We start from the raw sequence: 11,171 nt of genomic DNA, 5'->3' as shown, positions 1-11,171 counted from the left end.
CTGTTCGTCCTTCAGTTCTGAAGAGGATCAATGACATCACAGGGGATGGTTTGACTTGTGAGTGAATTGGATTTAAGTGAGGCTGAGTGACCCTTCTCTCTTCATTGAACTCCAGGGGAAGGATAAAAGTCAGCACGACCATCAGTGACCCGGTGTCCAGTGGGGAGTCTTCAACGTCTGAGCAAGCTCTCAGCACTCCACAGTATCTGCTTCATCTACCTTCAAGGCATTGGAACACAGTGTTCTCATCCACCCTTTCTGCAGGGCTGGGATTATCAGGTTCGATTCTTAGAGGAGCTGCTGCTATTCCTCTCCAAGGGTAGCCCTGTAGCCCACAAGCCCCTACCAGTCTGCTTCCTCTTGACAATCAGTCAATGGACTCAATTAGCTTTTTACAAAAGGCATTTATTCAAATATTAAACTTGATGCTAAATGTGAAAGCATCTCCCTCGAAACTCCCTCTTCTACAAATACATATGAATTCCTTGTGATAAAAATGGGTACAAAGTACAAGTGATGGTCGGGAGGAAGCACACCTGGAAGGAACATACAATTCTAGAACAGGAGGACTAGATGCCCTCTCTTTCTTTGGAAAGTCCTCAGAAAGTTTTAATCTTCCTTTCCAAGATTGAAAGCTGCTCCTCTAGTGCAGGAAGATCAATTTGAGGCTGGGTAGCCCCTTGGTCCCTGGCGGTGACTGGGGGAACTTCTTGTCTCACTGGAATCCTCGGGTTCGCTTGTTGGGCAGCTGCCTCTGACTTCCATGGCTATTGCCAGGTTCTTTCTAGCTGGATCTCCACCATGACTCAAAGAGAAAGAGCTGAGGGCATCTCCATGCCAGTCATGAAAGTCACCGTATCAACCTGCCTGGATCAGGATCGCCAATCTGCCATTTTAAACACTTTCTCCTGTCACTGTCCTTCCATTTCTCCAAGACGCTCAAGATGCTTCAATACCCTTCTCCACAGAGAGACTAAACTCCTGATGCCCTGTCTGGCCAAGGCTAAGCTTACAGGCCCCAGAGATGACCCAGTCACTTACAGCCTCCCGGTCCTCTGCTATCTGAAAGGGGTGCATAGGCTCCCCTGCATCCCTTGGCTCCAGCACAGTCCTTGAAGATGGAGAAGTCCCTGTCCCACTCAGAGCATCTGCTCTTCTTCAAGTAGCAGAGGGAAGGGAAATTCAGGAAAATTCATGAGAAGAAAAGGGAAGGAAGAAATCATAGAAGACTCCCAAAGAGCCTGAAATGGCATTTCTCCAGGGCATTCCCACATGGCAGACACCAGATCCCCCGAGGAGAGGCAGCCCACAGCCCATGGGGCGGTGGCCCACAAAAGGCTGAGAGGAAGGCCGGGGCCCAGACTGGCATGTCTGTCACCCCCAATTCCCTCACCTCCCTTCCCTTATTCCCTCTCTGTTGCCTACAGTCATTTTTCAGTTGTGTCCAACTCTTTGTGATCTCATTTGGAGTTTTTTGGCAGATACTGGAATGGTTTGCCCTTTTTTCTTTTCTCCAGCTCATTTTACAGATGAGGCAAATAGGGAGAAGTCATTTGCCCAGAGTTACACAGCTAGTGTCTGATTTGAAATCAGGAAGATGAATCTTCCTTACTTCAGACCCTCTGCTCTATCCATTGTGGCACCATCTGGCTGCCCTGGTCCATATGTTGGCATCCTCAAAAAATTCTCACTTGGTCCCCTCATCCCCCCATATTGGACATTTGGAACAAGATGTTCTGAAGATCTAAATTCAACCTGTCCCAAAGTTCATTACTTTCTCCTAAACCTGATCTCATTCCCTATTACTGTAGAGGGCCCCAGGTCCCTCATGTTCCCAAACTAGGAGTCATCCTGAACTCCTCACTCTCTCTCACTGGTCACATTCAGTATGGTGCCAAAGCCCGTCAATTCCACCTATGCATCTATGGTAGATGCATAGTCCATTTCACTTCTGCAGCTTCTCTGGTCCATATCACCTCTTTAGCATTTCTGTTCCATCTGCACCATCTTTGGTCTGTTTCATCTCTAGCATTTCTGGTCCATTTCATCTCTCCAACATCTCTGGTCCCTTTCACCTCTGTAGCATTTCTGGTCCATTTTACCTTTCCAACATCTCTGGTCCATGTCACCTCTGTAGCATTTCTGATCCATTTCACCTCTCCAACATCTCTGGTCCATGTCACCTCTGCAGAATCTCTCCAATACACTCCCTTCTTACTGCCACTGCCACTGACTTGGTGGTAACCTAGAATATGGAGGAGTATTCTTGAACTCTTTCCTCTGCTCTCATAGAAGAGGAGTCATCTATACTTTGATCACAACTAGCAGTCATTTAGTTGTGGGAGAAATATAAAAACTGAATATACAATGAAGTCATTACACATTCAACTTCACAGACTCCCTCACTTCCTGCATGAAGCCCTCCTTGATCTTGCCACCTGAAGGATCCTGCCCTTATTTCTAGTGGCCTCCAACCTCAGGCTTTTCAGAGGATCTGGCTTCATCCCAGGATCTTGTCTATGTGGGGAATCCCCCTCTCAACCCTGGAATTTCTCTTATCTCTGCAAAAATCATCAAAGCCCCTCTGAAGAACCAAGATAAAGAGGAAGGTTGAACCACACATTGGCCCTGCACTCCCTCCATCCCCAGTCATTGGGAAAAACCACTCATTGTCCATGGGGAGAAAGATTTCCCACTTTCCATTCAAGAGATTCCCCAACCCTCTCCAGGACATCACAGGAGATATCCCACATTCTGAGGAAGGCACCTTCAGAGACCAGATGACTCCACACTGTCTGCATCCTCCCTCTAGTTAAAACCTTGGTCTCTAAAAACCGCACCCCAGTCTTCCCTTTGGCTTGCACTCCAAACTTCTGATATCTCCCTTCTTGGAAGACAACATCATTAGACAGACTAGCCTGATGTCCCCTGTGGCCGAGGCCAAACTTGCAGGCTCCACGGATGATCTCCCAGGCCCTCCTATCTCTGAAAGGTCCACAGACTCCCCACATCCCTTGAGTCCAGCTCAGTCAACCTAGAGGAATGAGCGCCATTTCCGTGCTGGGAGTGAGTGTTTGCATCAGAGATGCCCAACCGCAAGAAACCTGGATCTTCACAAAACCCTGAGCCAGGATGCTAGGGAAGGGCTTCGGCATTCTGGTGGGGACCCTTGGGGGAATGTAAAAGACTCAGAGAAGAAAGGGATGTTGGTGCTACATGGATACTACATGCTGGATCTTTATTGACAAATCATCGTAGACATTGTGGTCTAAATCTTTCTCGACACAAAATAGATGTATTCCAATGATAACAACCACCATAACAATGACTCCAGCAAAATAGCAGAAAAAATAAAAACTTTCCTCAGGCAGTTCTTGCCCTCCCCCCCCCCCAAAAAAGGGAATGTAATGGGGACCTATAGAGTCCATAGGAACTTCAAATCTTAATACTATGTTAATTTTGCAAGTATATGTGAAGATAATTTTTAATATTCATTTTTGTAAGATTTTGTGTTCTGATTCCCCCCCCCAATCTGGAAAAAGGAATATAGATTATACATGTACAATAGTTTTAAACATATTTCCATATTTGTCATGTTGTGCAAGATCAGATCAAAAGGGGGAAAAAAAGACATAAGAAAGAAAAAGCAAAGAAAGAAATAAAAGAAAAGCTGAAAGTACTATGCTTCCATTCAGTCTCCATTCTTCTCCCTCTGGAGGCTGAGGGCATTTTCCATCCCAAGTCTTTAGGAATTGTCTTGGATCACTGGATTGCTGAGAAGAGCCAAGTCTGCCTTAGCTGGTCATCGCATAATCTTGCTGTTGCCGTGTACAATGATCTCCTGGTCCTGCTCCTTTCACTCAGCACCAGTTCTGTCGGTCTCTCCAGCCCTCTCTGACATCACCTGCTGGTCGTTTCTTACAAAATAATAATATTCCCCAACATTATATACCATAACTTATGCAGCCGTTCCCCAGCTGATGGATAGACTGTTTCCAGTTTGGTGTCACTACAAAAAGGGCTGCCACAAACAGTTCTGCACATGCGGCAATCCCAAATCTTAACCCAGAGCCCGTAAACTTGTCTTTAGAAATATTTTGAGAGCTGTATTTTAATAATGTTGATTTCTTTTGCAATTCTATGTAGTCTAGCCCTAGGAGGAGTCTGCAGCCTTCACACCACTGGAGTCCCACTTGATTTGGTAAAGATACTGGAGCAGTTGGCCATTTCCTTCTCCAGCTCATTTTACAGATGAGGAAACTGAGGCAAACAGGGTGAAGTCATTTGCCCAAGGTCACATTATTCACTTTACCACCAGGATACCCACAAAAGGACCCTCTGATTTAGAAGGAACCGTCACCTCCTTTTTCAGGTGAGAAAAGTGGACACAGGCAGGGCCACACATCCCTCAGGCCTTAGAAGGGAAGTGAGACCCCAGGCTTCGGTCTGGCCCTGCTGCTGGTTCTTGGACAGAGGCTTCTAGAGTAAACGATCTGGCATAAAAAACAAAAATCCCAAATCACCCCTTGTAGGGGCTGCCCGAGTCCCCCAGAATCCATTCATTCCTGGGCTGCTTACCCATCTCTTCAACTTGGGTGCCAACGTCTCCCCAAGAACCCAGAGGTGTGAGGGGAAGGCTCAGCTCCCGGCAAGCACTCCGGTTAAATATGCCACACGCAGACATTTTGTATTTATGCATACACGTGCCCCCACATACATGATGTGCATAGACACGTCAGTGTGTGTATAGATGTAACCGTAGCTAATGTTGTGTATTGTTTGCTTATTAAGCACTCTACACAGATGATTTCCTTTAATCCTCACCACAACTCTGCTATTATCATCTCCATTTCATGGAGGGGTAAACTGAGGCAGCCAATAGTGGAGTGTCCAAGGCATGAGTCCAAGTCAGGTATCCCGGACCCAGCTGGCCTCTGTCTGCTGCACACGCACACGCGCACACATGCATGCACACACACACACACACACACACACACACACACAGCATTTGTACCCTGCGGCCCCCTTGGTTGGAGAGGGTCAAAAATGGAGCAAGCTGGGAAAGGGCTCTGAGGCACCCGTGGAGGGGCTGCTGTGGGCAGGGAAGGGACAGCCCCGACTGGAGAGCCGGGATGGCAGGTGGGCTCCGAAGGGTGCTGAGGCTGGCAGGAAGGAGGCCAGATATTGGCTGGTGGGGGAGGAGGGGAGGTCTCGGATAAAAGGGAAGGGGCAGAATGGGGAGTCCCAGGGTGGCAGGAAACAATTAGGAAGGAAGGAAAGGTTTCCTGGGCAGCCACAGGGGCCGCCCGGCAAGTGGGTTCCCAAACCTCCCGACCTTTTCGCTCTGCAAAATGACCCAGGACCCACTGCCTCTATGTGGGCTTTGCCTCCTGAAGCTGCCTTAGTGTTAAGGTGGCTGCCCGGTGAGTCCCCTGGTGGTACCAGGCCACTGGGAGAACCACCTTGCAGCGGCCAGAGCCCGCTCTCAGCACCTGGAGGGCCCAGCGGCTTCCCAGCTGGGGGCAACTAACGCACCCTGAGGCCGTTTGCTCATCTGAGAAATGGGCACAGGATGATTCCAGCACAGACCCCCCCTCCTGCCAGTGCTTGGGAAAAGTCCTCAGGGTCATCGTTGTCGAGGGAGAGCTGGACCCGGAGTGCGCTGGCCAGGAGCCCGAGGGTGACTGGGGGCCACGCAGGCAGGGGGCCCTGGGCCTCGGACCCACGCACGGATTTACCCGAGTGGGAAGTAGCAAGCCCCGGGACCTTGTGTCTGCTGGACCAAAGGCTGCTCAGCTGAGGGCAACCGGGGTCAAGAAGAGTTGGGGTCCCAGCTGAGAGCGGGGCCCCTGATTGCAGGCGGGGCGGGGGGGGGGGTGGGTAAGGAGGGGGGGAGAGGGAGCCCTTCCTGTCTGACTCGCATGGCCCATGAACTTGAAGGGGGGAGGGTGGGGGAGGGTTGCGGGGCTACTCCCGCCCCGGGCGGAGGGCGCAGCAGCAGGGACCCCGCGCTTGGCAGCGTTTGCCAGGCCAGAAGCAGCTCGAGAGGGGGAAGGCCGAGCCAAAGGGGGTGTTAATGCGGGCACAATAAAAGGGGGAGGCCGGGAGGCCTGGGGGGGGCCGCTGCAACAGGATTGCAAAGAACGTGGAGACCCTGACTCCCCGGCACTGGGAGCGGCCAGAGCGGCTTAGGGCTGGGCCAGATTCCCTCGCTCTCCAACCCCAGGGCAGAGAAGGCGCGGGGGCTTCTGGGCCTGAGGGGGGGGGGGGGACAGTAACCCCCAGGCGCGGCGTACGCGGGCAGCCCTGAAGCCCCTCTCTGGGCCAGGGCGGGCGCTCCCTCCGGGCCCTGTGGGGACGCCCGGGGCAGCGCGGGTGGGGGAGGGGGCCTCGGGCGACAGGAGCGAGTGGGGGAGGGGAGAGCCGGTGGGGGCGCAGGCGGGGCGGGCGTGGCCGGGAGAGCCCTCCCCCGAGAACGGCCCTTTTCACCTGCGGCTTCCGGGCCGAGCCCCGGCCGCCCTCGCTCAGAATCCCCCCCTCCCCCGGCCCGGCCCGGGCGAGTCACCTCAGGGCAGCCGGCCTCCACTTCCTCTTCTGGGAACGGGCCGCAGCAAGTGTCGCCCCTTCGGCACCTCCCCCCCCCCCGCCCTCCCCCGAGGCCTCCTTCCCTGCCGCGTGCGCTCCTCCCCCGTTCCGTCCTCGTTCCCGGTGTCTGCCCCCCCCCACAGCTCCCTTCTGCCCTTTGATTGAATTCGGGAACCCCAGCGGCGCTCCCGCTTCTCTCCCCGACCCCGCGAGAGCTCTCTGCACAGCTTCCAACCCTGTCATTCCCCTGCAGAGGCGCTCTCCAGGGATCTCAGCCTTCCAGGACCGCGGCCTTTGCCCCCTGGGGGCCTCCTGGGCCGCCAGATCACCCTCGGTGTCCCTCAGAGTTCTGTGGCGGCTCCTCTTCTTTCTCCCTTGATCCAAACTCATCCCGCGGGTCCCTGGGATTTCATTACCAGCTCTCTGCTGACAGTCCTTCCCATGGGGCTTCCATCCCTGGCGGCCTTCGGCCATCAACGCCCCAGGGGGAGCTCCCCTTTCTCACAGCAGCCGACACCCCCTCCCCAGTCCCTGGGGGCCGCGAGCTGCCAATCCCGGCCCGAAAGCTTCTGCCTTTGTTCGGAGCCGCTCCAGAAGGCCCCCACGTCTGCCCTGCTGGGAGGGACGGGGAGTGGGGGGGGGGAGAAGGGGTGTCTCTGGCCATTCTAATTTAGCTACGGAAGTGATTTTCCTAGAGCCAAGAGAAACTCCACCGGCTCCCCAAGCCCACAGCAAGGGCATTTCCGAAACCGGCGCGGGGCCCTTCCCAGAAGGCCACGCTCCCCAACAAGGGCACTGTCCGCCCTCCCCCCTCAGCTTTGGGCATCCCCTGGCAGGAACCCCGGCCCATCCCCACCGCTGACCTCCCTGATCCTCCTCCCCATGGTGGAGCCCTCGCTCCATGGATGGCGGCCCCTCTCTGGCTAGTAGGAAGCCAGCGTAGGGACGCTTTGCCCAATGGGGGAGGGGGGGTCCGAGGCCCCATCCCCCTCGTTCCTGCCCCACTGTCTCCTGGTCCTGTGGCCCAAAGCTGCGTTCTGGGCCACGACGGGCTCTTCCAGCTTCCCCGAGATTCTGGGCAGAAAGAGCAAGAAGGGGCTTGGGGGGGGGAGGACAGAGAAAAACCTGGAACCCCAAAGTCTTCCAAGAGTGGATGCTGAAAATGGGCCTTGCGTGGATTTTGGGGGGAAATAAAAGCCCAGCAAGATTGGAGCAATGGGGAAAGCTGTGTCCCGTTCAGCCCCGAGGGCCCGGAGCGTGGCAGGAGGGGCTGGGGACCCCCTGTGGGACTGCTGCAGGAGCCCCCTAAGAGACCCAGCCCACAGCCGCCCTCGTCACTCCATCCTTCCAGCCCCGTCAGGAGCTTCTTCGGGGGCTCTGGTTCCTTGCCCGGCATTCGAGGCCTCGTCTCCAGGTCTTCCGCACAGGTGGGTGCTCAGTTCTGGACGGGCACAGAACGAGGAGGACGGCAGAGAAGCCGTGCGGGTTTGGGAAAGGCCTGAGACTAGGAGGCGGAGCGCAGTTAGTGCAGGAGTCGAAGGCAGGAGAGCGGCCAGATGGGGGGGCCGGGCTGTCTCCCAGACCCAGAGTCCCCCGCGACACCCTTCCCTCCCAGCATGCCGGCTCTGGCGGCCTGGGGCGCTTCCTCCTTTCCTCCATCTGCCTTTTGTTTCCTTTCTCACTTCTCCCCTTCTAGATCGGGTTTTTGTCGAGCAGCAATTCGGAGAATACCCGGTACTGGTCACCGGCCTAGGGGAGGGCCCGGCCAGAGGAAAGCTGGAGCCAGGATTTGCAGGAGAGATGCGGGGAGTGGCCCCGGTGGGTTTGGAAGTCTGCGGCAGAGGAGAGGGCCAGGCTCCATGATGCAGATGCTCCCCGTGCCTCTGAGCGGACTCTGGAGGCAACCAGAGCGCACGGGTATGCCGCCATCGGGCCCCTTCCTCCCGTGGCTGCATCGGCAGAGGCAGGATTCACATCCAGGCCCCGGGCTCTGGTGGCCCAGGCCCCCCCCCCCTTCCCCCAGTCACAAAGGCCTGAGAACAGAGACAGGACCCACAGGTGACCCAGAGGCCCAGCCGGAGCGACGGTCCTATCTCCTCCCCTCCGATACTCCTCCAGGAAGCCTTCCTGGCCCCCTTCCTCCAGGGTGGGCCATTACCCTGCTCTGGACCATCAGCCCCCCCCCCCCCCCCAAGGGCCTCGGCAACACATAGTAGGTGTCTAATCACAGCTTACTGGCTGCCCTGCCGGTAGCGGCCCCTGTGCCCCCAAAGGGAGGGGGAGCTCTGTTTGAGAGGCCGCTCGACTCCCCTTTGGGGGACGCCTTTATCCCACCTGGGCTGCCCCCTGGCACACAGGCAGAGGCTCCCAGGTGCCCACCACGGCCTTTCCCCCTCCCACACGCCTCAGGGGGCTTCTCTTGGCTGCCCCGGGGACCCCAACGTTCCCAAACGGCCCCATGGAAAGGGCCTTTTTCACCCAAGTTTCAGACATCAGAGACCTCCAACACCATCAGTCCCCTGCCTCGTGCCCATGCCCTGCAGGGTCACTGGGAAGGCCGGCTGACCTCCTCCCAGCCTCTTCCCAGAGGCCCCTTCTAAACACAGAGCCCGGGACTCAACTCGGAAGGCCAGCCCCAAACCAGGGGTGTGCTCCTCGGTCCCGGGGGCCTGGCTGGAAGCCGGCCAGCCCCCTGCCCCCTCGGACACCCGACCCCCCCCCCCAGAGGCCAGATTCACGGGGGAACTCTGAACCGGGCCCTTCGTCCATAGCTTCAATGATTTTATTGTGTTCTTGGCTTCCAATCCTATGTTGGGGTGGGCCGGGGGCGAGCCGGAGGCGATCATCCCCCGGCCCCAGCCCATCCCCCCGGGTGAGTCTGGCTCTGGGCCTGCGTGCGGTCCCGCCCTGTCCCTGGGTTCCGGTCCCCCCGCGGCCCCTCGGCCTCGGGCCCTCCCTCCGGCCCCCGCCCCGTTGCCCCAAACGTCCGGGGCTCTCCCCTTTGCCTCCTCGGGGCGGGCTCGATCCGGAGGGCTGGGGAGGAGGGGGAGTGACCAGCGTCGGGCCGTGGCCCGGCGGGCGCCGGGCGCCCCTATCCCACGGGCCATGGGGCGAAAGGCCCGCCCCCGGCCGTGGCGGCCACAGTGGCGGCCGGGCCGGTGGGGGCCGGGGGCCGGCCGTGGGTACGCTGGTGGCGCAGCACGTGCTCCCGCCGCCCGAAGCCCTTGCCGCACTGCCAGCAGGCGTAGGGCCGGGCCCCGGAGTGCGTCTTGTGGTGCCGCACCAGGTGCTCGCGCCAGTAGAAGGTCTTGCCGCAGTCGCGGCAGGCGTGCGGCTTCTCGCGGGCCGGGCGGGGGCCGGTGCACAGGCCCAGGGTGGGCGTGGGCCCCGCTCCCGGGGGTGGGCCCGGGTGGGTGCCCCGGTGCCGCCTCAGGTGCTCCTTGCGCCGGAAGGCCTTGCCGCACTCCGGGCACGCGTGGGGCTTCTCGCCCGAGTGGCTCTGCCGGTGGCGCAGCAGGTGGGCCGGCTTCAGGAAGGCCTTGCCGCACTCGAGGCAGGAGGCCGGTGCGGCCGCCACCACGGCCGCCGCCGGGCCCAGGAAGCAGGGCAGGCAGGAGGGCAGCGCCGGCAGCGGCGGGGGGCTGCCCGGCTCCTGCTTGTAGGGGCGGGCCGGCTCCGAGGGGGCCCCCGCCGGCACTGGGGCGGCGTTCACACTCACGGCTCCCGAAGGCGGCTCGCCTCCTGCGGGCGGAGACAGGGAGTCAGGGGTTGGAGGGGCGGAGGAGGGACCCCAGGGTGCGGGCCCGGGCCTCCCCTCGGCCTCCCCCATCTGGTCAGGGAGGAGAACAAAGTGCGAGCTCTGCTCAAACAGCTGCCAGGGCAGCCGGTGCCCCAAACGGGGAGAGAGGGATGAGGGGGTGAGAAGAGGGGAGGAGTGTGAGGAGGAGGCATGTGATAGAGGGACACAAGAAGAGGGGGCATGAGGGAGGGGCCCAAAAGAGGGCTGGGGGTGCAAAGAGGAAGGGAAACCCTGAGGGGGCGGGGGGAGGATTATGGGGATGGAGGGGGAGAGGGCCTTAAGGAGAGCGCCTGGCTCTAGCAGGTTCTGCAGAAAGGGCAGCAGAATGACTGGGAGGGGCCCACTGACCTCTGCCCCCTCCGCCCCCCAGCTCAGCCACTCCTGGGGGCTCCTGTCATCCAGGGTCCCACCCAAGATGCTCTGCTTGGTGTTCAAGGCCCTCCTGATGCTTGTCCCCCCGCTCTCCCAGTCTCCTCAGCCCGGACTCTGCAGCCCTTGCCCGGCCCAGCGACTCCCGCCTCCGGCCCCCGGGACAGGGAAGGCTCGGCTCCGGGCCCTTCCCCGGGGGCACCTTCCCCACAGGCCGGCCAGGGGGGCTGGGCCCGGCCCGGCCCGTGCCCCTTTGCGGCCTCGAGCGTCCCCCTCACCTTGGGGGATCCCCCCGTGCCCACATCGCTCTGGAAGCTCACCGCGACCTCCCGGCTTTGGGCCAGCTGCAAACAAGGTGGCCGGGAGGACCCAGGGCCAGTCTGTGGGCGGGCTGGAGCCACACTTAATGAAGGCCAGT

The 11,171-nt window shown here is 58.7% G+C and overlaps 1 protein-coding gene across 5 annotated transcripts in view; it reads right to left on the bottom strand.

Moving 5' to 3' along the window:
- Positions 1-7,442: 7,442 nt before the first annotated feature.
- Positions 7,443-11,171, bottom strand: part of ZNF444 (zinc finger protein 444) — a 14,607-nt gene continuing 10,878 nt past the window's right edge. For 4 of the 5 annotated variants that reach the window (XM_074307131.1, XM_074307132.1, XM_074307133.1 and 1 more), the window contains one exon: positions 7,443-10,326. In XM_074307131.1, the coding sequence (XP_074163232.1) occupies positions 9,078-10,326 (1,249 nt within the window). In that variant the 3' untranslated portion in view covers positions 7,443-9,077. The remainder of the gene's footprint in view (positions 10,327-11,171) is intronic. The other variant, XM_074307136.1, reaches the window with a different exon arrangement.

This window comes from Sminthopsis crassicaudata, chromosome 3, assembly GCF_048593235.1.
Source record: "Sminthopsis crassicaudata isolate SCR6 chromosome 3, ASM4859323v1, whole genome shotgun sequence".
In the NCBI taxonomy this organism is placed as follows: Eukaryota; Metazoa; Chordata; class Mammalia; order Dasyuromorphia; family Dasyuridae; genus Sminthopsis; species Sminthopsis crassicaudata.
Note: the sequence above shows the minus strand (reverse complement) of the source record. Positions and strands in the feature narration are given on the sequence as shown.